The following is a 17,037-nucleotide window of genomic DNA, read 5'->3' on the forward strand; positions in this document are numbered from 1 at the left end:
AACTGCACCCGTTTGGCCATAAATTAACTTCGTGATCGACTTTCTTAAAGGACATCGACGTGACGCGAAACGTTACGGTATGCGTTTCTTTGGGTCCACTACTAAGGATATCGAGTTCCTGCTTCGATACGGCCGGTTTGCCTTGCCGCACCCGTATTGCCAATACTGATAAACGGACGCCCTGTTCAACTACATTTTTATTTTCGTTCCAACTGCACGGGTATTATTTGCGAGCCAGCATAATAAGATAATTGTCCCTTTGTCTAAGTTTTCTTTGTCTTTGCCTAACTTTCCTTCCGTTTCGAGCTGGGCGTAGTTGACATGACGTGCCAGTTGCATTCAATGACGGATAGGTCAGAGCAAAAGTATAGCGTTTCAGCAGATGACTATTAAGAGACGAATATTGTACAAATTTCACGAGATAAATTTGAACGATTAGGGTCTAAATATGTTTTTTGGAATAAGTATTTCTAATTTCTGTTTCTATTTGTATATGTACTTAGGTACGTTTCATTCTAAATGCACACTATTTTATGTGCTTATACTTATTTTGCTTGTGAGATTTCATTTACGTGATACGCTACTATAATATTTCGATTGAATTTTAAATTACTAGTTATTATTTAATAATATTTATCCGACATTTAATTCTCTTAATTGTTCATTTGTTCAACTACTGCCGTCTTTTATTAGAATTTCACACATTATTTCAGTATATTTTATTTATTACAATATTTTAATTATAATGAGCTGGAGATAATATCAGAGACGAAAAATGTAGTAATACAAGAACAATAAAAATAAGACATTATAACGAGGAAATGAGATCATGTACATTTTTATATCAGTTTATTAGATGTAGAAATTAGTTCGATCACTTCTATCCTATTTTAGTCTTCTATTCCAATTACAGAAATAGATATAATACAATATAGTAGGATATGAAGCATAATTGAAATTATTGTAACCTACTGAAACCTGTTTCAAGAGGCGATGCCTTACACGTTCAACCTATATTTACAATAAGGTATGAATCACACCTAAAAGATCACGTATCCTCCCTCGTGGATCGTGGGATCCCTCGTAGATCGTTGCAATAGCATGGAATACGTCAAAGGTTGTTCAATGAAAGTAACGTGACCCCAAAGTGCGCGGGATAGTGCTCGCATTTGTAAAGGGAATTGCTATGCGAAACGCAGGGCGTCGTCCAATCGAAGCGATTAAGAAAATTCGATGCAATGGAGTTTGTAAAATGCTGAATAGTTTACATGACGCCGCTGCTAATTTCACGCGAACTGTCCGATCTGTCGGAAATTCCTATCGACATTTCTTATTTAATGCTTCTCCTTTCTCTCCATTTAAATTCATTCCAACACTTCAGTGAGAAATTTTAATTGGTACTCTTCGCCTTACGCTGCTGAAACGCTACTCAAACTTATCGTCTACATTTTCCCTCTGAAGTATAGAATTTATAATTTCTTCGCTTTTTTAGGAGTTCTTCTAGGAGCCATAATGAAATGACACATCGATACACGAAGCATACTTTCTCCATTTCATGGTACACTTTGCGAATGTTATGAGGAAAATGCTTCCTTGTAATTGGAAATTTTTATTCTGGCTAATAGAATATTTGCGGATATAAATTATCGAACTAAAAGAAACTTTAAGTGAAAGAAGTCGATAGAACTTTCCAACTAATCTAATCTATTCTATCGCGAATATTTGCCTGACACTATACCCATAATTAGCGATAACGTAAGTGAACGAAGGAATCCTCCCTAATTGGAAAAATAAATATTGTATTCGTTTCCTCAAGAATTTATATAGATTGTATGCAGTGTTTCAGAGGAAGTTCAACTTGTTTCACGCGAGGTACCTTGCAGTAAGATCATGGACAAGGCTCTGGCTACCTACAATCTCCTAATTATGAATGCATGCTCTCACATTTAATTTATCGTTTGTTAATTTCCGCCTATGATATTTACGGATAGTAGATTTCTTAGAATTTTTCGAAAATTTTGTGATACGCTTGGTTTAATAGATTTTAGATAGGCTATCATTGAAAAACATTATGTTAACTATTAAACTACGATATACAAAATAAAACGTGGAAATTCTTGAAAATGTAGCTCTCTAAATTCAGAATAAATGACAATATGAGCAAATTAGCAAATATTCTAAGGTTAGTTCTACTCTAATAAATTACAAAAAGTACACAATATATTACACAATACACAGCGAAAATCTATATTATAATACACAGAAATCTCTTGCGTCATATAATTTCTATAATAGGATTCCAGAGACTTATTCACAAATTAATAGAATTATTCTAATTATTCTTTCCATTTTTCCTTTCCTCTTTAAGTATAATTCACACGATATTCAATTTTATCCTAATTTATAAGTACATTCTATTTCTGAACCCAGTAAGTTTTAAATATTAACCATACACCTCGAAGAAAATCGACAAAATGATAGATGCATACAAACTAACACATAATAATCAATTAATCAATTCTCTCTCGAGTTTAAAATAGATCGTTAAGAAAAAAGACGATTTTTTTTTAAATTTTAATATGAACGAATTTCGTCAGATGAAAGTTCTTTATCTTTCTAAATTTACCTTATAAAATGACAACCTGCGGCCTCTCGTACATTGTTCCATTCTTCCATATTATTGGCCAAATTTTACGAGTGACAAATTACAAATTAGAAGTTACTCCCATTCCTAGTTATCTTTTTCTTAACTTTTATTAAACGTGTAGGAGTAGCCATCCGGAGTCCTATTGAAGTTCAACTTTCCAGGTGGGTAAAACCTTCGAGGTGGTGGCGTCGTTATAGCGTTGTACTGTGGTAATGGTCTAGCCGGAGGTTGATACTGTGGCGGTGGATTGTAGGAAGGGATGGATTGAATTTCAGGTGGTGGTTGAGGTCTAGGTTGGTATTGTGGTTGAGATTGATACACTGGTTGAGGTGGAAGGTGAGGTTGAGGTTGAGGTTGGGGCTGAGGCGCTGGTTGTGCTTCATAAACTGGTTGACTCTGACGTTGATACGATTGCAAGGATGGGTTGTATCGCGGTGGTTGATAATCGGGTGGGTTGTATTGCGGTAGAGGTACGTACTCTGGTTGAGGTGGAACTTGCGGGGGTGGAACGGGAATGCCGTCGCCTGTGGCCTGTTCAAATAAAAGAGGAAAAGTGCATCGGAATAATATTTAAATGTTAAATAGTAAATATCAAAGAAACTATTGTAACGTTTACTATTTACTATTTAATGTCATAAACGAATCATTTCGCTAGTAACGAGGGAGTTTTGCTATATGAGTGTGACATTCAAATAGCTATTAATAATGTAGCTTATCGTGAGAAAAGTTATTCAAATTGTGTACTATTGTTAGAAGGTGTTTTGTCTTAATTGTGCTTCAATAAATTACCGTATCTTTGTAAACAAGTGTGTAGGAGAAACTAAATGTTCCTAAATATACGGAGGGTGAACGATGAATTGCAGTAGCGGAATTGCGATGATTTACGAAAAATATAGAAAGGGACAACTTTATTATTAATAACCATCAATCAATTAAAAAATTTCTTATACAATATTTACTTACAAATTTCTATCTCACCGAACGAGATATAAAACTAAGCTATAATAATTTTAGTTTTTCTAACTTCAAAATTTCTATAAATTTCCATATTACTGTAATAGCTTAGCTCTTGTCAATATTGATATTTTATTTTTCATATGTAATAAAAGAAACATATGTTAGATGGAAAAAGAACTAGGATTTTCTGCCACATTCTAACGTACCTGAAAGCCATTTTTCCCAGCCGTATATGTCACTGTGCGTCTTTGACCCGTAGGATCGACGTAGGAGTAAGACCCACGGCGATTCCCGTAAACGTCGCTTTCCTCTTTGAATTCCACACCATCTTCTTGTGAATAAGCGGCGCCAAAGGTTCCATCTCCAGCTAGATATCTTGCGTCACTCAAAATTGCTGCCTGTTGAGGTGACTGGTATTGTCTATTCGTCGATTGACACGAGACCAATGCAACCGTGTAGAATAGTAACGCCTGGAAATTTAAGTTCATGACTTTAGAAACGACAAAGTAGAGAAGAGCAAGATATGTAATTGTTGTCACAATGAATTATACAGTTCAATTAATTTGTATTCGATATCTTATTTTATTTTTTAAGTTATACTAAACACATTATATTTGCTACGTGGTAGCAAGATGTCTAATATCAGTTAGCCAGCAATATTTGAAGATAGGAAATAATTATAGAAGCTTAAATAATAGATTTGAAATATTTAATAAAACAAAATGTTCATATGGAAATCATTTAATACAGTGTTCTGTCGAACAAATAAGCATCTCCTAAACAAAATTACTTATTCTTTGTATTTCCTTCGAATTAACGCTCGATGAGATATAAATGAACTGCTACAAAAGCGGGGCGAGTTAAAAAAGTAATAACGATGAAACGAGTGGCATATTTGTTACGTGGTATTACAAGTATACCACAGATGCAAAGAAAAAAGTAATCGATTTTGTTGGATTTTGACAATGCGTGGTGAAAAGTTTCGAAGTAACATTGAAAACGAGTACTTACGAATATCGCATACATAATGGAGAAATAACGACAACGGGGCGACGAGAAGTACAACAGTGCTCGAAGGACCGTCGAGAGGGGCGTTTTATACGGCAGATTGGATCACGTTGACCTGAAGAGTCCTTGATGGCCGCCCGCGCGCCTCAGCTACAGAATAATGCAGATTGCACTCTGATCTTCTACCACGCCTTTCCACCGCCACTCGGCTTTCCTCTTTCTAACTCGCTCTGACATTTCTTGAATCAGCATTTTCACTGTTACACTATAATATTCGATGTACAATAAATAATTATGGTTATAGATCGTAGATTTGAGTGAGAATTGAATTGAGAATCTTGTTGCAGAAAAGTCGGATGTCCTGTGGATGTCCATTAAAATTATAATTATTTTAATGTAACTTTATTGTAATGTAAATTAGTTTAATGTAACTTTAAGTGCAACAATGTTTAAAGAGCAAGAAATTTTGAACACTGCTTCCGTTGTATTGAATAATGTACTTTGATGAAAGAATCGACTATTTCCATTGATGTTTAATGTGCTATAATCAATTTTACATTGCATTTTGTTTTTCGTTTTATAGATAAATTTTTTGCCCATTTGCAATTTTTTTTGTTTCAATGAAAAAATTTTTCGTAATGTAATCAATTAATAATGTAGAATGTAAAATTGTAAGAATTTAAAATAAATTTGGAAATGGAAACAGCAAGATCATTAGCCCGTTTGATAAGAGAATTAAGATTAGTTATCATTGTTAACGTTAAAATAATAGCGCAAGCCCTGACAAAATATAGGTGAGCACAGATGATCTATTGTTTGCAACTGTAGGTAGTGCAGTTCCGATTATATTAGAACCCTTACTTACCGACTTGTATATTATCTTATGAGCAGCGAGTAACTCGTACAAAAGGTTCGCGATTCTGCCGCTTTGCGCTAGTGTCGAAAATACAAAATAATTATAAAATAATATTTTAAATCGAACTTATAATAGAAAATTAATTAACGCAATATACGTATATCGATAGAAATCTTTCTTTATATTTAACTAAATAAGAGTCAATAATGTAAGATGGATTATCAAGGAAGTATATATATTTAGATAACATATGACATACATGGATTATACGTATACATATATATTATGATTTATTATACATACGTGCCTATATTAATTCCGAAACAATAGAAAAAATAAATTGCAACTCTCTTTACTTTCGCTATAGCAGAACAAATAGTCAACCTATTTCTACTGAATTATAAGTAATCGACTTATATTTCTCACGTTTGCTTTGGAACTTGGATATAATGTTTTATGCATTTCTACAAATCAGAAAATTGAAATATGGCAATTGTTTCTTGAGAATATAAAACCTTCTTATTAATGTTAGCATCCCCTTGCAACATCTCACAAAGTCAGTTTCTTCGCTATAACGAAATAGTAGTCAAACTGGGTTACGAAAACTTGATTTATAAAGAATGTTTATTGCAATTCCGCATTACGATTAACTAATGAGTATTTCACCACCAATCTGAGGTCATTCTATCGCTACTTTTTGTTCCTAAATTCGACATCCGCTTCACAAGCGTTTCTCTGGATATAACGAAATGTATTTTTACGATAGCCTTCTATAAATTTGTTGCTTTATATTTACGTTTGTTTGAATATCATAAAGAGAGGATTTCAACGAATTTTGTTCATTATTTATTTGAATATAAAAGAGGAAGATATTCATAGATACGATTTTAACAAAACGGCAGAGTTTTAAAGAGAAGCGTAGGAATGAGAGAGAATAGAAGGTAACGTACTTTCAATCTTAGAATATCATAATGTATAGTTATTACGTTTTTTAATCTCGTTAGATAATTTGCCACGTTATGTATCTTTCTTGTAAGATGAAAAGTAGTTCCACTAATTTTCATCTTACAAGTCTCGCGTTCGATTACGTTTTTCGTAATAATATTTCATCATTTCATATGCATTTTTACATATACATTCTATACACGCAAAAGAAAACGATTAGTAGTTTTTCTTGTACAATATGAAATGAAATTAGATCATCAATTAATGGAATAATTTTTAAATTGAAATCAGTTTTCACTTCTAAAATTTCAATATTGATTAAAAAAGATTAGATAGAGATAGTGGTATTAAAATATATAAAATTATTCTAATTCGGATATTTTAATATTCAACTTTTTAAGAACCGTGACAGGGAAATATAATTTTTTTTCGATCGTACTTTATCTTTCTGCTAATACATTCATTTTATGAACTTACAAGAATCTCGGGATCCCCAATTCTAGTGTGTAATCAGCGAATTTAGTATAATTTCTGGCAAAACGTTTCGCAAGCATCAACTGAAAACACCTGCATACTCGTGATATTGAAATAATTTTAAATTTATAGCGTGAAAAACGAAAGAAAAATTGCTTAGCTCCTTGTACTATTAATTAACTTTCTTACTATTACACAGCACACAACATAATATCCTGTTACTTTTTCTGGTATTTATGATCTATTGATTGCCAAGATATTCTCAATATTGCCACAGACCTAGTGCACCTTGAATATATCACAACAGATAAAGATACTAAACTGCATAATAAGGAAATTTGAATTTAAGAAAAACACGATTGTTTACATTTCATTTAGAAGATAGCACATGAAATATCTACAAATTTATGTTGTAAATATAACATATACAGGGTAGTTGGTAACTGGTGGTACAAGCGGAAAGGGGGTAATTCTACGCGAAGAAAGAAGTCGAAAATATAGAATAAAAATTTTTCGTTCGAGGCTTTGTTTTCGAGAAAATCAACTTTGAATTTTTGCTCGGTACTCGTGCACTTTATCATTTCTCGTTATAACGGATCTTACTGTAAATCGTTGTCTCGATGGAAAAATTAAAAAAAAACAAAAAAAAATTTTTATTCTATATTTTCGACTTCTTTTTCCTCTGTAACCACCCTCAACCACCCTATATATTCTATTATACATGTTAAATATATTTACAGAAACCATTCCTTCTTTGTCCTATGAGCATTCGCTTCTAAGGAAGCGCGTGTTTAATGCAGTGTCCAAACGAGCCACTTTCCATTTCCTTATAGGCAATCTTTAAGAGCATTTACCTCGCATCAAACAAAAAGGAGACAAAGAGAGAAACTACAGGAACAAATTATCCTCTCAGAAGTTATCTATTTTCTATACGTATTTGTTAATTTATAAAACTGTAGTAGTTGCAACGTGTGATCGATATCAATTTTATTCTATCGTTTCGCTACGAGCCAATGCCAACGTTTCACAGTAATAACTTTTGATTTCTGCAATTATCATAATTAACGTTCTTTCGGTTGCCGCGTCATTACTCTCCTTTCTTTCATTTCCATATTACTATACATCTTGGTGAGTCAGCCAGTCAACTTTTACAACATCATCGAATGAGATTTTGTTCGATTTGATCGACGCAATTATACGAAGCGTAGTGCTCAAAGTCTAAGAATCATTTAAATAAAATATTTGACAAATTATTATTTACTTAAATATATACATAATACGAAAATTGAAAATTATGAAAATTGTCTTTAAATTAAATCCATTATCCTATTCGAAAGTACCGACTAAGATAAAAACCAATTTCAAGAAATGAAATCATTTCATTTAACTAGCCTTTACATAAGCTAAAGTTACTTCTCTTTAATTATTTTCAAAATAGAAAGATAATAACTTCACTAAAATTCTCATTATTTCAAACGAAATCTTGTACTTTAATTATTTCTTTTTAATTAGGAAACCTGCTAATGGCGATGTTCCATTGCATAACTTCACTTCAATCAAGTAAAAATGTAATTTCATCATGCACGTGGAATGAAAAGAATCGCCAATTGTTTTAATATCCAGCAGTGAACATCGAACAACCTTCTATTTTTGAGCAGTTCCGTGGAAACGTAGTTCTTACTTACGATGGACTTTCTCCGCCCATTTCCGCAGAATGTATCCTTTTTTCTCGTCAAGCCTTTCGAATATCATCGAAGAACTTTCCTCGCTGATGGTTCGTGCTGCATTTTTTGGTACGTTGTGGAACAAGGCATGCATGATTAATTAACTTCGCAAGAACAGTCTCTCTTCCATCTCGATCATTCGGCTTTGTAACTCCACTTGTTCGCTGGGTCTCTGTATCGTCGACTTTTTCAAACTCTACGGAACGCAGAAGATAATTAAACGGAGACGTCGAATAACATTCTAAAATATATTTATCACGTTTTAGGAAAAAATGATTTTTCAGTTACACTGTTCCATAAGTTTCCAACGTTCAACGTGCTTCTTGTGTTCAATATTATACACGTCGACTTTTAAAGAAATATCTGCCACTTGTATTCACTGAAACGATCAGAGGACTGTAGAACGTTGAACTTAAAACGTTCACCAAAATACGCTGTATAGATCGTTTTCGAGGTTTCCATACAACCGGTGAAAAGTTTGGGAAAGTAGCGACATTCACTGTGATAGTTTATCAATACAGCGGTTTGGCAATAAAATTATTGCTACTAAGAAATAATAGGTCTCATTTATATTTTATACGATTTTTGTGTGAACGGTGTATCTACAATTTTTATACTAATACCCGAGTTTTAGTGTTCTTATTTTAATAAAATAAAATCTTCTCAGGTTTTGTATGCATAGAAAGCTTTTGATCGTTGGGCTTCTCAGTTTTCTCGGTAGCAACTAATCTCTACTTAATCTCCGGTGAAATTAAGCAATTGAGGGTAAAAATACGCGGAGTATGTAATTTATTTCATTTTTTCTTCCTGGATTGTTTGTTACAAGTGCATTGTGCTGAAGGTTTTTCTGTTTTTACGTAATGCATTCTTTCAACCTACGTGTAAGGGAACAGAGATTGTTTTATGATAAAATAGTTATGAATGTGTTATAAAAACTTCATTATATTTCGAAGTTAATATTGATTAATTCCTGTATTTATATGTTTCTATCAAATATTATATCTAGATCGCGAAGCATATGCAAATTATGGTCTTAGATAGAGATTACATAAATCCCTATTAAATGGCGATTAACTGCACCAAGTACATTTGGACCAAGTTTGGATATTCTACTATATATTTTAGCGTATCGTATACATTTTGTATACTTCTATCTATACTTTCAAATAAACGTAGAGACGTCTGTGCTCTAATCCTAACTGTATAAATATTACGAAATCAAATTTATAAATATATATAAGTACCATCTTTCTCAACTGAGTATTGCAAAATGATGTTGCAATCGGTCGACTTTTGTATAATGGGTGCAATAACACTTCATTGCCGTTTGAACGAGATACAACTGTTAGTATATTAATTACGAGCATGCTTGAAACTGAAATTGATGTAAAGGAAAAAGATTACGTTCTTGGAGTTCTTTGGGTTAAAGCAAAAACTTCCTGCTTTCGTGTTTCTGTTTCTCTTGAGAAGTACGTGTCGTAATGATGGTAACAAGGATCTGGTAATTTCGAAAATTACCGTGATTTTTCTGGTCCGATAAAAAAAGCCGAGGTTGCCCCCTTAGAAGTCTGGTTTATGAGGTTCTTAGAGTTCGTTTAGAACGTATTATGGTTCCCTTCTATAATGTCCACATAATATCCTCTAATTTTGCGCATTAGCTGACATTTTTTCACACTGATCGATTTAATAAATTTTCGCCTCGAAAACAAGTTCCGCGAATCGTGTTTTCGCAACGAGGGGGCAACGTTTCTGAAAATTGCGTTTAACAAGGTTGTCATCGAATATATTCGAATGCTGATAGGATAAGTACATGGAACGTTCTATACAGTGACTACTAAAAGCAGAAACTTTTTACTAATGATATATACCTAATAACATACGTAATAATAATATCAGTAATTTTACCAATTTGTAATTTTATTTTAATTTAAATTATACATTAACTCGATTCTGCTATGTAGTATCTAAAAGATCTTAAAACAAGGTGATAAAAATGTAATACATGATAAAATGTATACATACGAGGATCTCAGAAGAGACTCGATAAAATCTTGTATTGAATGAAATCGATCGTACACGTATATTTTCATTGAGATGCACATACGTACACGAGAAGTGAGGATACAGCTGTAGATCTTACAACTCTTACAATTTACGGTTTGCCCTGTCGTATTTTTATAGTTGAAAGTTCAGGGATACAGCAGATGGCATCTACTTCATCCGAGAATGTTTCATCAAAGCTCGATGATTTTATTGCTACTTCGTATTATCGATAGCAAATATAAATTTTTACTTCACTCTAGTAAATATTTTTGCGGCCATTATTAGGCCCCGTCAATAAACATTGTTCGTACCAATTCTGGAAGATCGTTTGCACGTTATAAACATAGGTATGCACAATCTATATGCAAAGCAGTCGCTTACGACACGTATGACGGAATAGCTTTTGTTTTTCTATTGAATCATTACATTCTGATTTGCAGATAAAGAGACTTTGAAAGTCTTTGGAACTGTATTCTCTTTTTTTTATCCCTTATAGAATGGCTCTATGTTTCTATCTATAATTAGAAACATTAGGTTTGTCGGAGAAGCATACGAATAACTTACATTTAAGTAGCTACATCGTTCATTTCTTTTTCTAATTCTTATCATATCCTTCGGAAGAGATTTTCTACAAATAGAAAAATATAACATTTATAAATATATACAAATATAATATATAATATATTACATGCAAAATGACCAAAAGAACGCAACAGAGGGGTAAATTCTTAAAAATTAAGTTAAATTATTTTGCTCGCCATTATAATTCTCTACCTTTCTTGGAAGTATCATCAATGACAGACTTTACCGTCGATCGTCGATCCTCCATTATCGTTCTCCCTATTGTTGCAAATCTCGGTAACCTCGGACACCCCAGTGTCCGCAGCTTCTTAGATCGACTTTGTAACGAAGTTGCGCCAGCGACGCATTCTTGCAATCGGCCCAGATAATATCCCGAGGGCCTCGGTGGTTCGCTCGTTACCGGAGGCAGAATTACTTTAAAAGTAGGTAGTCACCGGCCGTCTGCTTAGCCGACCAATTACACCGGCTCGACTCCGAGTATATAGAAGAGCAACGGTAGCTCCGTCGACTGATTTCCGCTCGTAGACCCGCGAACCGAGCATCCACGTTCATCATTTTCTCGCAGCCAGCCATGAGACTTCGAGTGAGTGCATGAAACCCTTCGACTCTGCTCAAAATCGTATCATGGTGATCCTAGTTTTTTAACTTTATCTTCTATTTTCTATCGATGTTAGATACAGCATATCAAGTGTCGAATATTTATATTGTTCCTTTACGATAGTCTTTAGTGAGTGACACGTATAAGTTGCAGTGTATTTGTGCTGCAAAGGGTTGTCAGTGATGGATCGCGATTTTACCGATACGTTGAGTCGATGAGTCGAATGTTTACGAAAAGTGAATACTACTAGTTAGTGTTCAGGAACGAGTAGTTTCTTTTCTTGTTGCTTTTTATCGTGATAAGCTCGAGTAGGAAAAATAGCAGTGTCGGTATTATGGTACAAAATTGTGTTTTGTAGATGCTTGGCACAGTCACTTGAATTTTTCATGTTGTTATCATTTGTGTCATTCGAAGAACTTATTTGCATGGAGAAATTTATTTTAATTTAGTTTTATATCTGGTAGTTTGTTTTATGTAGAAAAGTTTGTTTAATGCCGAGAGCTTGGTTGATTTAGTTATTTCTTTTTACACATTTGTAGACTTTTTGACAATTTTAATTAATTTAATGAAACTAGTAAGTAAACTAAATTAAAATTTTTTAGATATTTCTTTAAGTACATGAATCCTCTCACGTAAATCAGAATTTGATTTATAGTTTAAAAGCTTTATTACTTTATCTGTTTAGGATCTTGTTAATTACAAATCTTCTAATAGTTGTAGGTTATTTGAAATTGAAAATTACAGTAAATCGGAGCAGTTTGAATTATATTTGTGAAACATTTGTTACAACTAATTATTTCTAATTTATTTCTCTAAAAATGTATTCTTCTAATTTCTTCTTGGCGGCTATTCTGTTCCATGCATGTAAACAGAACCGTGAACAGAAATCGTGAATTAATTATGTAGTGGCTTAGCATTACGCTAGTTCAAGGTTCGATTCACTCATGCATGTTTCTTACTCTAAACTAGACGAATTCTCGTTTTTAGTATTAATAAAAGAAATAAAGATTGATTTTAATACTATGATGCATATAATCTGATATACTATTATAAATGTTGTAATTTATTATACGTGTGCATGACATATGATCGTGTTATAATATATACAAACTTCGTTTAGAAAAATTAATTTTAAAATATACAGAGTGAGATTCAATCTTGAATCAAGATAATCTTGAATCGACCGTAGGATCTTCCGAACAGATTTCTTTTCTGAAATTACACAGTAAAATTTGATTTCAACGAAGTTAATTAGTTTTAGAAGAAAATAATTATTAGTGAAAATAATTTCTAAAAGAGTAATGAACTTCAGCTTTGAGCAAAATTCTTTGTACATATGTATATAATTTATCATTTAAATTTTAGATAAATATGTATATCAATTATTGACAAAAATCTTACATTTTACTTACATGAGATTTAATTCTATCAAACGTTCAATTATAGAAAACAAATTGTTCAACATAAAACGAATGACAGGTAAGATTAAAAATCTGAAAAATTACAATTAACAATCTATATAGCTTTTAGAGCTGTCACAATCTAGAAACATTTAAAATTCCGTAACAACATCAACCGAACTACTCTAAACCACGAATATGCATAATTCATTCAAGCTAATCGGCGATCCAATATTCAAATCGATATTACGAAAGAAATCGTTTATTCGAGCCTAAACGTAGTCAGCCTTAATTTCCCACAGTTAAAAGTTATTAAACAGTCGTTCTGCGCGGTTCATAACGCTGGCGAACATAGTCTTAACTTTATGATAATTTCGAACGATTACAGAAGAAAGTGAAACTGTTTGACTGCAAAGACCCTCGCGTGGATCATTCTGTATAGCACAGAGTCAAGTTGATACAAAAGCGGGACAAAGGCGGAAACGTTTCTGCTAGTCAAATGTTTTATTGAACAAAACGATCGTACGAATTCGCTTCCGGGTGAGACGTCGTCGGTGGCGTTGATTTCCAATGAGCCGCGGAGAAAGACGACCGTCTAGGAAGACTTTACTTTCTAACGAATCCCATTACCTATTACAGCATCGCTGCGTTCGTCCTTAGAGAAATGGAGAACCTTCACAAAGGTGGGGAGCCTTCTCATAAGCAGTAATTTATAGGCGATTCAATCTGTTCGCAGATCCTCTTTATCGTTTTGGTTTCGACGACGGTGGCGCAAGAACAGAACGCGCAGCGTTCTGTTCGTACACCTCAGGCGCAAATTAAGTACCATGATCCAAATGGTGAGTAGAGCTAAGTTGAAAACTTGGACAATTAAATATTTTTTATGAATAATAGAGATCAGCTACTCAAAATCGGAATTATTTTTCCTGATTGAATGTACGAACTGATCGTGATTGAGTTGTTTAGACGATTGTCTTTGGTTCTCGAACAACTTAATTGGGTGTTACTAATGTACATATTGTACCGAGATAGAGTAATTGCTAGATAGTTGTGTAATTGTATATCGTTTGTTTGCCACGTGTATTGTATAATTGATGTAATGATTATGTAATTGTTTTCGTAAGAGGTTTAGAAAATTTTAGATTCAGGAAGTGTCTTTTATTGAAGATGATTTATGTATAAGGTTTTATTCGTTGCTAATGAAGATCTGAACATTAATTATGTATATATTATGTGTGTTAGATGTAGTATTAGATATAAAGATATTTAGAATTTAGTTAGATGTAGTATTAGTATTAGCTACAAAGATATGCATTTGTGCGAATATCTGCAGATTGCTTATCACACAACCAAAAACCGATTACTAATTATCACGCGCATCTTCCTTTACAGGCCTGAAGGTTGATTGGAAGTTCTTCGGCGCGCAGAACCAATTCCACTCTCGCCTAGAAAATTCCCAAATTCCTCAACAACAAGAATTAGCTCATCCTCAACAATCAGCTCATTCTCAACAATCAACTCATCCTCAACAATCAGCTTATCCTCAACAATCAGCTTATCCTCAACAATCAGCTCATCCTCAACAGTCACACGTGAGTCAGCAACAATCTCAATCTGAACTCGTGCAAGTCGAATCCGACCATTTGGAACATAGATCGTACTTACAACATCAAACTCAACCGGAACCTCAGCAAATTCCCAACCAGATACAATACAAGACATTCGCTCAACCTCAACCTGTACAAGAACTACCAGATCCAAACCAACTTCAATACAAAGTCTATCCACAACCTCAAGCTCCGGTGGGACCTCAATCTGATCACAATCAAGTTCAATACAGATACTCAAATGCTCCGTCTCACGCGAAACAAGTGATTCTAGATGACTTCAAGCCACAAAGTATCCATCCTGACTCAGCCTCTTTCGCTTATCCATCCAATGCTCCAATTGCTCAACAATACGATCAGCAACCAGCAAATGCTGGCATTTCTCAATACGAACAAGAGAATTATGAACACGAGGAACAGCAGAAATCCAGAAGAGACTACGCAGATAGAAGTTTGCAAGGCAAAATAGTGTACAAAGAGGACTACGAGCAACGAGAGCAACAGGAACCACAAGTGGAACATATATCAGTGCCAGTCGAGAGGCTACCGCCGCCAATTCCTCAAAAATTGGTCATCGACAAAAACATGCCAATGGAGATCCAACAATTGTTGCAGTATCAGGCACGGTTACCATACGAAGTTATCGCGAATAGTATTTCTTACAAACCAAAATCGTTGTTCGTACCGAAACCGTTTCCAGCTGAGACCAAAGGGCCATATCGGTATCGAAGCAAGGTTTATTACGTAAATAACGATCAGTACGAAGGCGACTATGGGACGGCTAAGCCTGTTGAAGAAAGTCAGAGGCATTGAGAGGACTGAAATATGAAACAGGTGGAGTTTATTTGGTTTATTTGGTGGATCGACGCGTTGAGATTGGCGGGTGGGGAGGATTGAGGGATTTGAGGAAAGGGTATCTGGGGATGGAATTTGGGGTTTAGAGCTACTTGTAGTTAGTATGTTGGATTTTGTGACTGTTTAGATTTAGTTTGAATTCAGTGTTGGAGGAAGTGAGGCAATAAACTATTTTATTTTATTTTCGCATCTATTTCATTATTTTAGATTTTATTCATTTAAAATCTGGAATAAAATTGGATATTTTGTTGAATTTAGCATGAAACGAATATTCGGAAATCTTATTTTTCTGTCGGTATACAGTGAATTTGAATAACTCAGTTCATTTTTGTTACAGTTCTACTTTAAATTATTCTTCATCGCTACAAATTTTTAGAAATAATTATTTATCACTTTTATAAATTTACTTACAATCTCATTTTAGAATTTTCATGAACACATTCAGAACAAATGTTTGTATTAATGAAACGTTCTGTATTTTTTATACAATCATTAAATAAAGTTATGAGAAGATATTGTTCTGAAAAGATTACAGAATATCTTTGATCACGCTTGTTTTCAAAGTTATTAGTTACTTGTGATAAAATAAGTTGCCAAATTAAATTAAAATATTTTCCTCAAACCTTCAATTTTCTCCGTCGCACAGAAAAACTGCTGAAGATTAATATTCTTCGTCTTGACGCGTTAAAAAACAAAGACAGGTTTACACTTCCTGGCTAAATAACGAAGTGTACTCTGGTAATTCCAACTTTCAACTTTAACATCTTTTTTTGTTCTTTTCTATAGCTTTAAATAGATACGATTATTTGTTAATCTTTCGATTTGGATAATAACTGAATTTATAAAATTCAATTTTATAAATTTTATCGTACGTTTAGAACAAGAAACATAACCATAAGTAGAATGTATAAAATTAATTACTTTTAGAAGTAAATACTTTTTCAGACCTTCTTTACATTCCAACTAAAAGAATTAATCTCTACATAATTTATGTCGCTATACAATTCACACTAATTTAACAACTATAATTCATTAATTACAATTGATTGTAAACAGAAAATAACAAGTACAATCTTACTTTTATACAAAAACTGTATGTTTATTAACCTTACCGTAGTCCTCGAATCTTTTAATTCTAAAACAACCTCTCGTGTACGGTTGAAACAAAAAACCCGAAAACGCAGAAATATTTTTTCATATTTTCCTGACATTTAATAAACCATTTAACTATAGAAAAACGCGATTCTATCGAAAGTGATCTAAAGGATGTAGCAGGGTTAAAATAAAAGAAAGCAACTTTGCTCGGATACTTTCTATCCCACCAAGTCCTTCGCTTTATCG

The 17,037-nt window shown here is 33.4% G+C and overlaps 2 protein-coding genes across 2 annotated transcripts; one reads left to right on the plus strand and one right to left on the minus strand.

Annotated features, from left to right (window-relative positions):
* Positions 1-836: 836 nt before the first annotated feature.
* Positions 837-4,775, minus strand: LOC100748345 (procyclic form-specific polypeptide B1-alpha). The gene is made up of 3 exons (XM_003492321.4): positions 4,616-4,775; positions 3,811-4,074; positions 837-3,178 (listed from the first exon to the last, which is right to left on the minus strand). Exons 1-3 carry the CDS (start codon positions 4,628-4,630, stop codon positions 2,747-2,749), a joined length of 711 nt encoding a protein of 236 aa, XP_003492369.1. The 5' UTR covers positions 4,631-4,775; the 3' UTR covers positions 837-2,746.
* A 6,905-nt stretch (positions 4,776-11,680) lies between these two features.
* Positions 11,681-16,761, plus strand: LOC100750166 (putative cyclin-dependent serine/threonine-protein kinase DDB_G0272797/DDB_G0274007). The gene is made up of 3 exons (XM_012390001.3): positions 11,681-11,819; positions 13,971-14,073; positions 14,627-16,761. The coding sequence occupies exons 1-3, from the start codon at positions 11,808-11,810 to the stop codon at positions 15,652-15,654; spliced, it is 1,143 nt and encodes a 380-aa protein (XP_012245424.1). The 5' UTR covers positions 11,681-11,807; the 3' UTR covers positions 15,655-16,761.
* The last annotated feature ends 276 nt before the right edge of the window (positions 16,762-17,037 follow it).

This window comes from Bombus impatiens, unplaced genomic scaffold (genome assembly GCF_000188095.3).
Source record: "Bombus impatiens unplaced genomic scaffold, BIMP_2.2 scf_0673, whole genome shotgun sequence".
Taxonomy (NCBI): Eukaryota; Metazoa; Arthropoda; class Insecta; order Hymenoptera; family Apidae; genus Bombus; species Bombus impatiens.

What these genes read in the sequence shown, in the direction of transcription:
- LOC100750166 (XM_012390001.3), top strand. An exon ending in TAAGTACCATGATCCAAATG is followed by an intron (nt 14,074 to 14,626) that starts GTGAGTAGAGCT and finishes CTTCCTTTACAG; the next exon opens with GCCTGAAGGTTGATTGGAAG.
- LOC100748345 (XM_003492321.4), bottom strand. An exon ending in CTGGGAAAAATGGCTTTCAG is followed by an intron (nt 3,179 to 3,810) that starts GTACGTTAGAAT and finishes TTATTTGAACAG; the next exon opens with GCCACAGGCGACGGCATTCC.